This window comes from Xiphophorus couchianus, chromosome 13 (assembly GCF_001444195.1).
Source record: "Xiphophorus couchianus chromosome 13, X_couchianus-1.0, whole genome shotgun sequence".
Classification (NCBI taxonomy): domain Eukaryota; kingdom Metazoa; phylum Chordata; class Actinopteri; order Cyprinodontiformes; family Poeciliidae; genus Xiphophorus; species Xiphophorus couchianus.
The window spans coordinates 30,459,985-30,476,898 of NC_040240.1; the positions used below are offsets into that span (position 1 = coordinate 30,459,985).

At 39.0% G+C, this 16,914-nt stretch overlaps 1 protein-coding gene across 2 annotated transcripts in view; it reads right to left on the bottom strand.

Moving 5' to 3' along the window:
• Positions 1 to 16,914, bottom strand: part of khdrbs3 (KH domain containing, RNA binding, signal transduction associated 3) — a 143,612-nt gene that overhangs the window by 34,443 nt on the left and 92,255 nt on the right. For both annotated transcript variants that reach the window (XR_003597918.1, XM_028036683.1), the window contains exon 6: positions 7,610 to 7,790. Coding sequence is in view for 1 of the 2 variants with exons in the window: in XM_028036683.1 (XP_027892484.1) it covers positions 7,610 to 7,790 (181 nt within the window). In the remaining variant the exon portion in view is untranslated. The remainder of the gene's footprint in view (positions 1 to 7,609; positions 7,791 to 16,914) is intronic.

Consider the following 16,914-nt stretch of genomic DNA (forward strand, 5'->3'; position numbering starts at 1 on the left):
TATTCCACTGTTATCCCAACCCTTGGGACGCAATGGCAACAAAAGCTGAACAATTTTTAACTTTCTTGTGTCATGTTGCTAGCCCGCATGTGCACAAATTTTACATGAATGAATCTCGCTGGTTGATTGGCTGGACCAGGGCAAGCGATTGTCGCCTCATCGCACGAGTTCCACAGGAAATGCATGGAAAGGGAGCGATGTGTCAAGCCCATTAATCAATCAATCAATCAATCAAATTTTATTTGTATAGCACATTTCAGCAGCAAGGCATTTCAAAGTGCTTTACATCATATCAAACACAGAAACACAATGCAACATAGAATCAATAATCAAAACACAGCATTAAGTCAAGTTACATCAATAAATTTGTAATTGATTACATTTCAAATACAATCCTAAACAGGTGGGTTTTTAGTTGAGATTTAAAAGAAGTCAGTGTTTCAGCTGTTTTACAGTTTTCTAGAAGTTTGTTCCAAATTTGTGGTGCATAGATGCTGAAAGCTGCTTCTCCTCGTTTGGTTCTGGTTCTGGGGATGCAGAGCAGATCAGAACCAGAACCTGAGAGGTCTGGAAGGTTGATACAACAACAGCAGATCTTTAATGTATTGTGGTGCTGAGCCGTTCAGTGATTTATAAACTAACAACAGTATTTTAAAGTCTATTCTTTGAGCTACAGGGAGCCAGTGGAGGGACTTTAAAACTGGTGTTATGTGCTCTATCTTCCTGGTTTTAGTCAGAACGCGAGCAGCAGCATCTGGATCAGCTGCAGCTGTTTGATTGATTTGTTGGACAGACCTGTGAAGACGCTGTTGCAATAATCAATACGACTGAAGATGAAGGCATGGATGAGTTTCTCTAGATCTGGCTGAGACATTAGTCCTTTAATCCTGGAAATGTTCTTCAGGTGATAGAAGGCCGACTTTGTAACTGTCTTTATGTGGCTCTGGAGGTTCAGGTCAGAGTCCATCACTACTCCCAGGTTTCGGGCTGATCGCTGGTTTTCAGTTGTAATAACTGAAGCTGTGTATTGACTCTAGATCTATAACTCTAGATCTATAACTCTAGATCTATAACTCTAGATTGTTCCTCTTTTGGTCCAAAAATAATAACTTCAGTTTTGTTTCTGTTCAGCTGGAGAAAGTTTTGGCACATCCACACATTTATCTGTTCTAAGCATCTGTTCAGTGATTGGATGGGCTCTTAAGTTGCATTTGAAATACTGTGATTATAAACCGTTATGGACTGAAAATAAACATGTCATCATAAATAAAATAATAATCTACTGTATGTCTTTGAGACTGTAAGGTTTGTTTACTTACCGTTATGCCCATATGCCAATTTTTAACATGCCTACATTTTATTTTTTATAAAAGCATAAATGACTTCAGGCTATAAGGGATTAAGATTTATTTGAACAATATTGTATTGTAGTATAACAGTATATTGCCGTATTCCTCAATGCATATGCCATTTAAACATGGCCGACACAAGCTATTCAAGTGTTGGTTAGACAGGTAAACATTCTAATAAATTTTTAGTGCAAGCCATGGTTCATTACTGGTATCCAAGTGCTCTTTTCATCTCACTGGTTACTCAATCTGAATTCTGTCCAGTTGCATTGGAAGAGGGTAGCTTGCATTAAGTGCCACATTAAACTTTAACAATGGCATGTTATTGCCATTTGTGTGAGCAGCTACTCTATAATTGAGTTACAAGCAAGCTGAGCAGAGACACATGGCTGGTTTATAAATCACAGTGGCACATTCAAAGTTTTTCTTCGCCTATCCGCGGCTTGGAAAAAGTCCGTTTTAAAATAGAGCGCAGACAGCAGCCGCGGCGCGAGCCGAGCTATTATAGCATCTGATGTGTTTGCATTTGGACACCATTTACTCAAAATATCTCAGAGCAACAGCAACGTGTTTCCAGCACTAAAGAGGATTATTGTGACAGTTAAAGGGGTTGATGAGAAGGAGAGGGGAGAAGGAGAGCAGCCCCTAAGTGACTCTTTCATTTGTATGCCAGAGCATGGCTGAGAGGCGTGTTGTTAAAAGATAAGGACTGGCCTCTGAGGCCGCTGAAGACTAGCAGAGGGTCTGGCACTGCATGTTACAACAGCAGTATCACAGCCGCTCCACTGTGCGCTACAATACCGCTGTAACAGATAGGATACCACTGACACTCGGCGCAGGCTTTTCAGGCGCCGGATTTGCTCCCTGTGGCCTGTGCTAAATCCAAATGAGTTCAGCAACTCACTTTTCTCACATCATAGATGTATTATTATGAACTGCACACGCTTGGTAATCAGTGATAAAAGCTCAAAAAGGGAAGACGGGGGGGTTCAATTGCAAACAAAGTGAGCAAATTAATCAAATGAAGAGGAGAAGGAGAGAGCTGTACGTCCCAGATGACTAAATAATGACACCATCTGCGCAAAGAGAAATGTCTTAACTCGCTACAGCTCTGCTAAACAGAGCTCTTAGCTACTTAAGGACAAGGGCAGGACAACCCCCATGAGATACTGCTCTGTGGAGAACAAATAATCCAGCAGTTTCTTGCCTCAGCCATCAATCTTGATCTACATTTTCCCCACAGTATCTACGTGTCATTTATTCGGCTCGTCTTGGCAATGCATTTCAAAAAGCTGAACAGGCTGGAATTTGCTTGAGCTTTCCTGCTGTAAGGGTAGAAATAATACCCACGCCAAGAGACCGCGGAGGCCAAAAAGCCCATGCATCAAGCTGAAATATCGCTTCCTTGCATAATGCTTGACAAATGTCTTTCCTCCTGCTATTTTACTGCCTTTTGCTTTTGATGTTAGCTGGGTTGTAAATAAAGTCTCCTGATGTCTGCCAAGTATTAATCCATGTCATTAATGAATTAGCCCTGCGGAAACACATCTGCACACTGAAAGGCATCAATCATCACCTTCTGTCTTGCGTTGTGAATCTTTAGGGAGGCCTGCGGGCTAGCCAAGCTGACATAGTCAATGCTCAAAGAGCATTCCTACTAACACCTGTGCATAGATTAAATTTGGCAGTTGGAAGAAGTATTAGAAAGTTTCAAAGGGTCTAACTGTTACAAATAAAGCTAGTGTAGGACCCAAGGTTTTGGGGTCTCTGTGACAGCCATTAGACATGTTCCTGCAAGAAAAGTAGTGTCTAATTGGAAACTGTAGGTTGTCAAGATTTAGGAGCTTTATCTGGAACTATACTGTGGTGTGATGAGATCAAAAGTCCTTTGGATCATACTTGTCAATCTGTGAAGTACATTCTTTATAGAGCCGACACTGATTGGTAGTGAGGGGGTTTAGCAAGACCTTTTAGTTTTCTGATTCCTGCTCAGCCGCTAGATACACATTCGTAACAAGCATAAAGCCAAGGGCAAGGAGGGATTTGCTGAACATACACAGCAAAGACAGCAGGAGCAGAAGCATAGTCCGCAGGTGCAAGGAGAGCAAAATTTTGACTAAATTCTGCAGAACCTAATGGCAGGAGAGTCTATTAATTCTGATTGTTGGGGCAAAGGTGTGTCTAAAAGTTGCAGTTCATTGACTCTTGAGAACTAGAGTTAGAGAAATGTCATCTAGAGAAACTGTAGGAGGAACAATCAGGGGCAAAGATCCCTATTCTATTGGCAAAAAATGTGTTGCTAAGTATTAACAGAAAACTAAAATTTGGTGGAAAGTTGGTTTTCTACTGGGATTACAATCCATAACTTTAAGGCAATCCGATAAAACTCACGTGTAAGTCACGTAACATTATGATGGCTCTAACTGACCTTTGATATGCAGCCTTAGCAGTCTAATCCCCAACAGGTACACTCAGTAACACTGCTTATGCTATATAATATGTTCCGACCAGCAAAAAAAACCCTCCACAAGTCAACCTGACTTAGAGAATACACCACAAATTCAACAACAGGACCTAATAGCAACCACTTAGCACAAAGCAATCAAAGACACCCCACAAATCCTTTGTCAGTGTCCAGATGTTTTCTAGCATTAAGAAAGTAATTTAACATTGTGGTTGATTGCATGAATCAAACTCTTGCTTATATTAGTCTGTAGAAGAGCAAAGTCCTTTTTTTTGGACAAAGATCGTCGTAGTTCTTAGTTTTTCTCACCAAATGTAGCATAACAAAGTTAGACAGATCTCTACAGGAGATCATAATGCCTTCAGCCTTGACTTTCTTTCCCAAGTCCGTCTCTAATCATGAACAAGTAACTTTAATTTCACTAGTGAATAAATAAGTGTTTGGTCAAGAAAACTGGCCAAGAGTCCAATCTAGAAATGGCTTACCCCAGCAGGATCACAGAGAGAAGTCTTATGACCTAAGGAGAACAAGTATTAGGCCAACTAAAGCCGTTTACAATGGTTTCGACACTTTGGAACAGCAGAGCAGGCTGATCAATGAGTCTGTCACATTGGTAGAAAGTGTAAAATAAAATTTGGAGGCAGGCAAGATAAATATTAAGCTGTCTCGCATCCAAAGTGAGGCTAGGGTTAGGTCAACAAGGGTAAAGATTTATCACATGTATAAAGAAAATGTATATTCCAACTTGTTTTTTTATTACAATTTAGGTTTTCATTGCTCACTCCTGGAGCGAAACTGAAAATCCTGAGAATATCCTTTCACATTTCATGGCTGATTCATCAACATGAATTTGTACTGAAAAGATCTATAATGAAAGAATTAGGAAATTGTTGAAGTGGCTAAGCTCTAGTAGAAACTCTTGCTAAAAAATAATTAATTCCTTTCAGCAGTTTTTACAAATCACCAGCTTTTGTCCATTTTCAAAAGGTTTAAGTCTTATCTTCACTGGCTGGTCTTGCTCCCACACCCACTGGCTGCAGCTTCTTCATTACACTATCTAACATATTTTCCTAACCATTACATCCAATATAGATTAAAATGGCATCAAGAGCAATGTCGCTGAGAGATGAATTCAATTAACAATGTTGGGATCTGTGCAGAACAGGAGCATTGGTGGGAAGAGCTTCAGGGGGAGTAATGGATTTATGCCCCAATGACAAGCAAATTTTCCTAACTCTTACAGAGTATTACCATATCTGGAGGATTTAGCATAAACAATCGCAGCCCACATGCGTCACACACTTCTCGGTTTTCTCACTCTGAGGAATTAAGCTTCCATGTGAACAAAAACAAACAAACAAAAAACAAATTACACCTACTCTATTACAGATAGCCTCTGCTCCTGCTATGAAGCTCCCTTACATCGTGTCCTATATTGACAGTTGTACAGGTAATATGTCGTGCAGCCTAATTTCCAAAATGAGAATTACATCATGTTTAATCCTTCTTCAACAGGATTAGCAGCAGGTAAGACAGAGATCTCAAGCACCTAATGAATTACATTCAATGAGATTTGGCTGCACTCACAGTTAACCACTGTAGACTCATGGGAGCCTCCAAGTCTGGATCACAGTATAACAACATCTGACTGAATTTAAGTTAATTAATAAACTCAAACCCATCTAGAATGCGTACCAAAAATATTCACCCAACATGAGGCTTTTTGTTGCATTTATGCTCCACATTTCATTTAAATTTTACCAACACAAGATGAATAAATCTCTTTTCTCAAGCAAGATGACTTAATAAATTACACAACTATATCTACTCTCACTTTCTTTCTAAAAGCAGGAGCTGCTCCAACTCCTCCCAGTGCAGGAATGTATCTCTCAGTCAGAAATAACCAATCAGAGCGAGGAGGAGGGTCTTAGTGTTGTCAATTATGCTCGAGTAGGCTTCTCAATGTGCTAATGGTAGAGAAACAGCTTAAACAGTTTATTCGCCGCCACCGGTGGCTATGCTAACTAGCCTTCGCATTCATGGTACTCTATGTTGTGCTGAATCAGCTGCAGCCCAGCAGAGAGGAAGATGGAGGGTGTGAGAAGTGCGTAAGAAACAATTTTTTTTAATAAAGGTCACATACTGCAGCTTTAAGATGAAAAAGGCACTTTCACATGATTATGAGAATTTGTATTTGATGACATTGTTCAGCAAAAAAAAAAAGAATGAGAGCAATAAGTATGAGAGCAGCTATTAGGCTTTGACAAATCAAGGATGGAAGGGGAATAAAGCAGCATCTCAGGAAGAGTCTATTTGTCTTCATATGATGGAGAGCCCTTGTCCTCAGACAGTGATGTATTCATACAGCACAAAACAACTCATTCAGCAAGTAATTTGCAGTGATGTGGTGAGATTTATCATGTGGCAGATGTTTTGGGGGAGGGCGGGGGTCTATCCCCCCCCAAGCAGACACACAGGTGCAGGTGTCAGGGGGATGCAGTTTACAACTGTGACAATGATGGCAAACAGCTGGTCCTGGAGTCGTTCCCTATGACCTCTACGCATTTGAATCACAACCCTTTGAATAAACCTGTCACATGTGGTTAGGTTTGGGCTGCCGGGGCAATTTCCCAGCGCCGGCCACCTCCTCTCTGCTAAATGTGCTGCGCTGGTGCCGGCTTCTCCAGGGAACTCGTCCTGACAGTGCAGACTGTTCGTGTTGCTGACAGGTTCACAGGAGAGTGCAGGTAAGGTGCAAGGCCGCATCGCCACGACGGCCACAAAAACCACCGACAAGTTCTTTATGCAACACGTTTTACCCAACAGGACAATAAGTGAAATATGGTGATGCGTTTGGGGGCCTGCGCCTTTTAAATTGACCTCTGTCTGGCTCATAATAGATAACCTACAGAAAACCTTTCACCCACATTACACAGACATGGTTTTTCATAATGCGTTGTATGTAGTATGGTAGTTTCCACAATAAATCACCTCCAGCATCAAAATCATCAGCAAAGTATCAGAGCAACAAACTAATGCTTTGGTTCACTTACATGACACTGCAATGATGCTATGACAAGAAAGAGAAGCTAAACATATCTTTACATATGAGTAGAATATGCAAATGATGATGTTGACTGTCACATGGTCTCTGTTGGTACCCAAAAAGAGTTTTTTGAAAATTTTTTAACAGCAATGGAAGAGGTGTGACGGTGTACTAGGGCCATTGTAGAGAGAGAAAAAAAGCTGTGAATTTCTGCCAAGAAACTCAAACATTTTCTAGAAAAATTTGAAAAGTTCTGAGTTTGACAAGATTAAATTTTGCTGAGAAAGAAAAACAAACAAACTCTGAAACTTCTTATTTTAATATCAAAAATTTTCCAGAAAAAAAAACCTCAGAAATTTCTGAGTTTGAAAAATCAAGGACTTTACAGGCTTCTAAGATTTTACTGGAAAGTTTTTGAGGTTAATCTTAAAATTTCAGATTTTCTTTTTCTAAAAAGTTTGTGACTTTTGAAATCCATACATTTTCAAGATATTTCTAAAGAATTTCTGAGATTAATCTCAAAACATCTGAGATTTTACTTGGAAATTGTAAACTTTTGGAGCTCAGAAATTTCTGAGTTTTTTGGCCGAAATTTACTCCTTTTTTTTCTATCTACAATGGCTCTAATTCGCCATCATAAATAAGAACTGATACTACTATGCACTACTTTAGTGATGAGTGATAGCACTAAAGTAGAATTAGCTGCTATTATCCAAAATCAGAGATTATTTTGGCTGTCAGAATACTTACATATTCACCGTATGTGTCCTGCACTATGGGTGGAGCTGCCCTGTATCCAGCAGCTGGTGGGGCGCCTCTGGCTCTTTGGACCCCTCTTCCTCTGGAGGATGGGGCCCGGCTGGGCGGAGATCCTCGGGGCGCCGCTCCTCGGGGAACTGCTGCATGCAGCGGTGGAACTCCTCCACGACTCCTGACAAGACAGGCAGAAATCCTCCCGTGTTTGAATAAAGAAATTAAAGATGTCAGATCAGAGAGATGATATACTCTGAACTACTGGAGAGAGGAGGAAGCAAACAGAAGCTTCCACATTAATCTGCAGCACCGTGGTGAATTCCTCTTTTAATGCAGTGGCACAAAAATTCAACCTTTACTGGGCGTGCCGTGGTGGCGTAGCGGTTAGCGCGACCCGTATTTGGAAGCCTGGAGTCCTCGACGCGGGTTCGACTCCCGGACCTGGCGACATTTGCCGCATGTCTTCCCCCGTTTCCTGTCAGCCTACTGTCATATAAGGGACATTAGAGCCCACAAAAGACCCTGGAGGGGTAAAAAAAAAATTAAACGTTTACTCAGAAAAAAAAAAATCTCATATTAGGAGTTAATTGTTTTTAACAAATTACAAGTGGCACAACTATTAATGTTCCTAACACGACTGTGGAGAAATTAATCTTAGATCCTAGCAAGTCCAGGAAACAGCAATAATATGCTTTAATTTTTTTTACTTAATTAACCTTAACCAGGAAGTCCCTTGAGATGAAGTTTGTTTTTCAAAGGAGACCTGGCCAAGAAGCACATCAGTGTATATTGTTTAAAACAATAATTTAATTCTACAGACAATTGACAAGAATAAAAGCTATGAACCACACATATCCACATCTAGAGGGTGAACAGTCCATGGGTGAGTGTGACATTCTTGGGGTATGATAACCTTGTGACAAGGTTAGAAAATCATGGTACTTGTGCAAAACTGAAAACAAAAATGAATGGTGTGAGCTATATATAAACATATTCATTAGTCATTTGAAATGGAAATTATTATTGAAATAATAGCATTTTACATAGTAGCCGTACATACTGTATATATGCGTACTTTGGCTTTCAAATGAAGAGCTACGGAAAAATTTAGAATAAAACATGTTAAATTTAGTAGTTTTAAATTTTAAGTGTTTATTGGATTATTATTCAGGCTTTCTGCACTAGCCTAAAGCTTACGGTTTAAAAGAAATGGGCTTGTAAAATGTCAATTTTATTTTAAAGTGTTGTGAAATGATGTTGATGCCCTTGGAACTACGTATTTCCAAAGAGCTAAACTTGTCTACATTTCTCTTGATATAAACTACATTTATATCAAGAGAAACATGTAGTTGCCTTCTTTTTGCTAGTAGCTCAGCAACATGTGGGGGAGGGGAAGCAGCTTTATTATGTCTAACAGTTTTGAAGCAATATTTCAAATTTAGGTACTTGTCTTAGTACTTTGTATACCTTCATCAGATGAGACTAAATTTGAGCTCCAGATGGATCTTTCCTTAAACAAAAAGATGTGGACATGAAAATTTAAGGCCAATCTCAAACGTGATGGACATCATAAGATGCTTTGGGTTTGTTTCACTTCTGAAGTTCCCAGGACCTTTAATTGTGTGTTTGATATCAATAACTCATTGAAATACTGGCAAATTTTATTTTAAAAAATCTGCTGGCTTCTGCAGTAAATCTAAGGTTGGTCACAGCTGAGTGAAAAGGATAATGACCCCCAATATTTGGGTGTGAGAAACAAATATTTCTTGACATGTGTTTTTTTCCCCCTCACTAAATAAATATACTAAGTTAAAAAATGTGTTTTCTGTCAGAATGTACTACCGCCTTGAGGAAAACATTTATTTCAAGACTGTTTACACGTCTTTACCAGAGATGTCAATGATTCGAAGGGATCTTAACATGGTATCCAAGGCATTAAAAGTTATAGTTATAATTAGCGCATCTTCAAAATGAAATACCCACTGCGTCCCACATATTCTCAAGGACATTCTCTAATTTATCCATTTTGCTGCCTCTTCTACTTCCACTCGTGTTAGTGATTTCCTGCTTTGGCCGGAACGACTCGACTAAATCCAGAAGCGATGAATATGATACGGTCGGCAGGCAGGTTATAGGTGTAGGAGGAGAGAAAGGAACAGCGCAGGCGGAGGGCATGTTCCTCCAGTCGAGAAAAAGTGAGTCATATCCATTACTCAAAAGCCGCCATGTCTTGTGGCTGAATTGCTCTCCTGTCTATTAAGAAAAATGTAGATGGGGGAAAAAACTGTTATTTCTATATGCTTTATGTTCGGTCCTTTTTGTCTGCATCTCATGTAAAAAGTGAAGCCTTCACTGTTGGAAAGTAATTTAAAAAGGCATCAATATCAGAACTAATTAATGCTTCATATATTCAAATACAATACTAAAAATGAGAATTTGGTCTATTTTACATTCCCTCTTTTGCTGATTTTCGGTATTTTTGTGGACATTTTGTCTTAAATTGAAAATATCAGACAAATTAGAAATATCAAACAAAGATAGATCGAGTAAATATAGAGAGCAGGTTTAACATAATATCATTTATTAATAATTTTTAAAAATCTAATATAATGAACCTGGCTCTATGTGAAAAAGTAATTTCTGTATGTCAAATCCTTAATTACTTGCAACTAACCTAATTTTTGGGGAAACTGAGTTCAATTTTACAACCCACAGATTACTGTGGAGAATAAAGAAATCCTCTTAAGTAGAACCACATGATGCACCACATGGTGCATGTGAACCAGGACTTTTGTAAAAGTGTTCTATGGACTTACGAGATATAACAGGAACTGTTCCATTATATTTAGAGAAAAACTGTCATTTGATTGACGGCATAATGGTTTGTTGCTGTACTGCTGTTTCAGCTATCGGCTTGTAGCCTCAAACACAGCACACTTGTTTAATTTGTTTGATGACCTGGACGACCCAAGTATAAAAAAAAAGAAAAACAAAAGACAAATCTGTAAGGGGGTGAATTCTTTTTTATAACCATCAGTATTTTTCCGTCTTCATTATTTTAGTAAACAAAAGAATGTCACTCCTGGGCACAGTCTCTTAAACAAATTAAGCAGCCCAGACTAGCCTGCACTTTTAAGGAAGAGAACAGCAAATGCAAACTGCTCTTTTTGGACTCCTGACCTTGTGGTTTATTAAAACGTTGCGTGAGCTCTTCGCCTTAGCTGTCTTTTGAAAGCAATCATCTGATCTGAAGCAGCAGCAAAAAACCACCAAGGCTGCCATCTAGACAAATTGCTTTCTATGCTTTCAGCTGCTCTCCATGCGTCTGGGGTGAAAGATCCCAGATTTGGGCTAGGAAGAGCTACATCAAGACAGAGAAAAACTCTGATGAAATGTCTAACGGGGACGGCGGGAGATGTGGTTAAGAAAAGTAGCAGCTCCTCTTTAAAAGCAAGGACTTCCCTTTCAGTCACAGCCCAGGGAAGAAGGGCAGAGATGACAAAGTCTGCATTCCGAGCTCTTGTTTGATCGAAATTGTGAATTAGTGAGCGTGAAAACTTCCTGCGTGGGAGCCTGCGGGACCACAGAGTTATAACACTTAAATTAGGCATGGTAAATGCTAATTACAGCATAATTCAAAAGACTGCCACTTGTGCTGTAACTCAGAGCGGGCCGTCTTAGTGACCTTGCTTATCTCTAAATCTATCGTATGAGGGAGAAGTTTCTTTCATAACCAAGAAGAGTAAACAAACCCTTATTATTAGTTTTTTACTTCTTCAAAGCACAGCAGCAACACAGACAACAGTAAAATTGTGAGACTGCTTACAGAAACCGGAATTACCATGGATACATTAAGATGTGAGAGGGTCAAAACCCACAGAGAACTGTTTTAAATTCATGCAAAAGCAGGATAGTTTTCTAACTTAGTATAATCAGCTGTTTATTAAGGTTTCTTTTTAACTAAAACATGAGAATTGCAGAAATCAGTATTTGGTGGAACAACCAGGAGGTTTTCAATGGGGTTCAGTGCGGTGGGCTGAAAGAGCTGCATAATATATTTTAAAGGTAACAAAGTATGGAGGGTTCAACATACATCAAAATTCATGCCTTTCAGATTATTTGTAAAAAAAAAAAATTCTTTCACTATACAATAATGCGAAGCATAGAAAAAAATGATACTTTTGCAAATAGGCATAATTGGGAAGACATTCCAGGAATGTTAACATTTTGACTTTATATTGAGTCTCAGCTCTAGTGGTGAAGGAGGTGACGGTTGGATGCCAAAACATATAGGAAGAGTGAATCATTTCTCACACATACAAAACCTCCCACATGACGGAAGATTGTTAAATTAATCTGCCCACTTAAGTCATCGAGAACTTTGCAGCATCTATATCAGTGTTACTGTTCATAGTTCTGTTCCAGATTATGGTTTTACAGCTCCTGTTGCTAACAAGCCAGTGTTTTGTTTGTTGCTGCGTCTATGATTAATTGATACAGCAGGTAGGTAAACAGAAATCATTAAACTGTGGTGTTTGGTGAGGGGAAACACATTACCAGATATCCCCAACAGAAAGGAGAACACAATCAATCAATAAGTCAAACATACTATCCTTCAGTTTGAAAATACCAACTCTCTGTTAAGAATCACAGCAAAAAACAAAATCAAGCACCTGGCAAACTGTTCAGTGTTTTAAAATGAGACTTTTTTTGGCAATTCTTTTCTCAATAACATCTATATTTCAGTGTTTTAGTTTCTCTAATTTGGTTAGTGAAACTCTTTTGATCACTTGTGCCTTATTTCCTTTGATTTTGTCTAAAGCAACGGGTGTGAAAATGTTTAAAGCCACCATTCCACATGGACCAACAGAGAAACATGACAAGCTGGACCTGAACATGGGCACTTTGCTCTGGATTTGAAACTTTCTGACTACGAGGTCACAAAGTCACCTCAAATGGAAAGAACATCTCCAACTCTGTCAATCTGACCATTGGGGTCCCTAATGGTTTTGTCCTCACTCAACTGCTGTTCATACTACTTACGAGAGAAACCTTCTATGCAATTTTTTTAATTATTTACACAATAAATGAGTGATTTTTGTTCCTTAGCTGTCACTGATCAAGAGCATGTCATCATTCCATCACAGAATAATATATCAGAGGTGGACTAGGCAAATCACCACGCACTCACTCCAGTGACGTGCGGTGAGGTACAAAGCTGATGAGGTACTGACACAATCATAATCAGATATACAAATGTAGACCACCAGCATGTTATTGTTTACATAAGGAAATTTTGCGCATGCGGACAACGTTGGAGGGCAAAAAGACAATTCTTTTACATGCTATCCTTAGCCGCGCTGCCGCCGTAGAATAATTCCATTAACTCAATGAAAACATGGAAATTTAGGCATTATAAATTTCGTTAATAATGCAAAGGGAAAAACCATGCAGCTCAAAACCACGTCTTTCTCGCTCTCTGCATTGGCCAGGCTACACACAAACTTGTTACTATAGCAACTGACAAGCAGAACATTCAGTCTGTTGCAGTAGTATGGTTTTAGGCTTAATGTTTATTTTGCGATTAATTATAATGATTGTTGTGGAGAGAACTATAAATATATCACTGCACTTGACTTTACTGTATGACTAGCTCCATGGTTAGCTCCATGTTACTGTCTCTTACACTGCAGTTGTGGAGTCACAATGTCTGGGATCATGAGCGCCCCCTGCCATGAGGCAAGAGAACTGCCTGCCTCACCTCCAATCTGTTCGCTGCCGTTTCTGATCGCTCCTCAGCACACGAAACACGTTACACACACATTTGGTGACAAAAACACTGTACATTATATTATATAAGCTAAATTACGGAAAATCAGTTCATACAGTAAATGTTTTTTAACCATTTTATTGGCGATGTACAGAAAGGAGGAACATGCTCTCATAGAATGACAGGCAGTGCAGTTAGCCAGAGGTTTCTCAATCCCAGGTGATCCCATATTTTTCCATTATGACAGGTGACTCTACACCTAGCGTTTCAAGAGTCAGGCGAGTCTGGTTTGCATTCAAAGTCTATGTGGAGGCGCGTCAGATGTGTCAAAATCGCTCTAGATGTTGTTTTGTCAGATGCGTTGGACGCTCTTGACGTGTCAAAGGCTCCAAACGGTTCAAATCGCGCCGCAACACGCCCTCAACGCACCTCCACATAGACTTTTAATGTAAACCAGAGGCTCAAAACGTGTTTGATGTGAACGCACCATTTCTGGAAATTATTAATCAATGTACCGTACAGGGAGGAAATTAAACAGTTAGAAAACTGGCATGGAGTCATCAACATGGTCCTCTCTCAGTGTGGAAAAAACACATTAGATGAGCATTACACTCTGGATGCTAAGAGCAGATATCCTTTAGCACAAAGTACTTGTGTGTAAGAGAGAGAGTGGACAGGCTTAAGTTCCTCAAACAGCAGATGTCTGATAACTGCACCTGGTCAGGGAACACCACTTTCTGAGAAATTGAAATTCCCTTCCAAACTCCACACAACATTTTACAGATCTATTGTTAAGAATGTGTTTATGTAATAACACCAACTTTAATATGGCAGAGAAAAGGGGCCCTGCTGAGCATGATGAGGGGAAATGAAAGGGTCATTGCAGTGAGCTACCCCACAGTCCAGGAGCATCACTCTGAATATCACATCCAACCCAGGAACTTTCTTAACTACAACTATAAAGCCTAACATCATAACATTAGGAGCAGATCCACCAGCCTGCTTTAAAACTTTCTGCCTCAAGCTGTTGAAATGCTAAAATGTATCCCTTTATATTATTGCATGTATTCAATATGCTTAGTTAGCATTGTCTATTTGTCCATTGAAATGTATATGTAGGCTACGATTTTTTTAAACGACTGTCACCATTTCTACAAACAAATGGCTATCCATTAATTTGAAATATAAGGAATCTTTATTTACTTGAGGAAAACATTTTAATTGTTTTACTTTAATACAACTGCCATATTTTAAAGTTTATGTACACATATTGGATATGAGCAGAGACCAAGTTCAATTATTTGATCATTTTTTGTCATTAATGTGATTTGCGTGAAAGTCAATGCAACAGCCTTATAAAATAGTTTGATAATAAAAGTATTTGTAGGCTAGTTCTGCTGTAAGCTCATTAATAAGTGCCTCTTCTCTTATTTTTCTTTAGCGTAGTAACTGAAAGTAGATCATTAGCAGCAGATATCTTAGATGTAGCGTGTTCAACAGCTGACCACAGCAGGGACCCGAAATTAATAATCTCAGGGTCCCGTACAGCTTGTTAAGGAAATTTGCTTTCACTCTCACTTTTATGTAAAACCATATGTTCAGGGTTTGTTCAGAACAGAACTCATTGCCTGAATTTATTAAATAATAAATTTAATGAAGTGGCACCAATGCGAAAGCGTCACAGTCCAGTTTTAAATGTTAGCAGCAGCGTTTTTGTTTTGATGCGTGCCAATCATCTGTGCCCCATACCTCCTCTTTGTGAATCCTGCTGAAGTCTGCACCCAGTCAGCACAGTCTAAAACAACACTGCTCATCATTCTGCCTTTCAGAGAAAGCTGTTTGATGTCATTCATTATTGTGATATACTGTGTGGGAAACTGCTTCCGACATTGCTCTAAACAGACAACCCTTTGTCTCAATGTTTTTTTAGCCGGTATTTTCAATTAAAGACACTTCTTTCTCAATTTAGACTGGCATTATTGACAGCTTGGTATAGGGGTCATGGAGTCATTTTTAAAATATCCATTATGAACTTGCAGAGATCAAATTATTTCATATTCACAGAAACACAGCAAGTCAAATGTCAGAAAAACAGAAACGTAGATGGACGTAGATTTTGAGCGTATTTTCACGATGGGACTCCACATGATGCATATGAATTTGTGAAACAAAGAATAAATGTGTTGTCTGTCAGACTGAAGAATATTGATATGTTCAGACATGAACTGTAGCACAAAAATAGTTTATGGGAATCACAGACTCACAACCCAACACTGTCTATGAGAACATAAACATTCCTCATTCTCTTGTAATTTATAATATATACATGTATATACCAGTGTTGTATAAAGTACTGAAATCTCAGAGTCAAGTAAAAGTATAAGTACCTCTCCAAAATATGACTTTGGTAAAAGTCCAAGTCACTGACTGAAATGTTACTTGAGTTAAAGTCTTAAAGTATCTGAAACTTCTTGTACTTAAGTATGGAAATTACTGTAAAAATGGATGTACTCAAGTAATGTAATGAAAAGTACAAGTAAAAAGTAAAACAAGGCAAATGCAGTTTGAATGACATTTTTTATATTTTGGTAAACTTGTCAAATACACTTAAAATAATGTAGCCAACCAAGTGCAGGCAAAATTAAACCTGCTAATAGATATACCTGCAGGCATCATTTAGTTAAGAAAATTAGGTGCTTTACCTATAGCACAAGGTTAACTTAACCTGCTTTACAACTGAACCAGCTTCTTAGTAAACCCTCCAGGACAGAAAATACAAAGTTTTTGTAAGCCTCAAGTTTTCCCTTCAAGTAAGGTCAGTGCTGAAAATGAGAAAAATAAATAGTACAGAAAATGCGGCCAACATGAAGAAAAAGAGCTGTTACGATTACTCTACTTCACAAATCAGTGAATCAGTCAATGCTACAGTCAGTAGGTGGTGCACACAACTGGTCATTATGCAAAAGAAAAAGAGAATTGGGAGGGAAATGCAGCTTATTGGCATCTGTAAACCTGGTTTTGAACTTGCATGCCTTTCCTATATTCGTTAAATTTAGTCTAAAATGCTATCGCTATGGCTTCTGTCCCCCTTGAACAGAGGAGTCTAGGTAGCCTGCTACAGTCAACATTAGGCCTAAGCTAAATACACCACGTATGGAACTGAAACAATGCCAAACAAAGTTCATTTATGGTCAACGTTTCACAATACAGTAGTGTCTAGTGACCAAGCTATAGTTACTGGAACAGGAGGATTATAACCATTTCATAAGAAGTTACCTCGATGTGTTTCTTCAAGTTGGACGGGGAGTTTTTGTAAGATAGAATTTCAACATCTTTGGGCAGGAATAACATAAACTTCATGCGGTACGACGAATCTTTAACACCCACGAAAGAGTATATTGTGTTTAAATAAGGCCATGGGCTCTCATCACCAGCTGGTGGTTCTGCTGGAGCCGTGTCCGACGTAGTTGCAGTCGTTGTGGTCTCCGTCTCCTCCTCCATGTGGCTGCTGCTGATTGCGAGACTTGCTTTG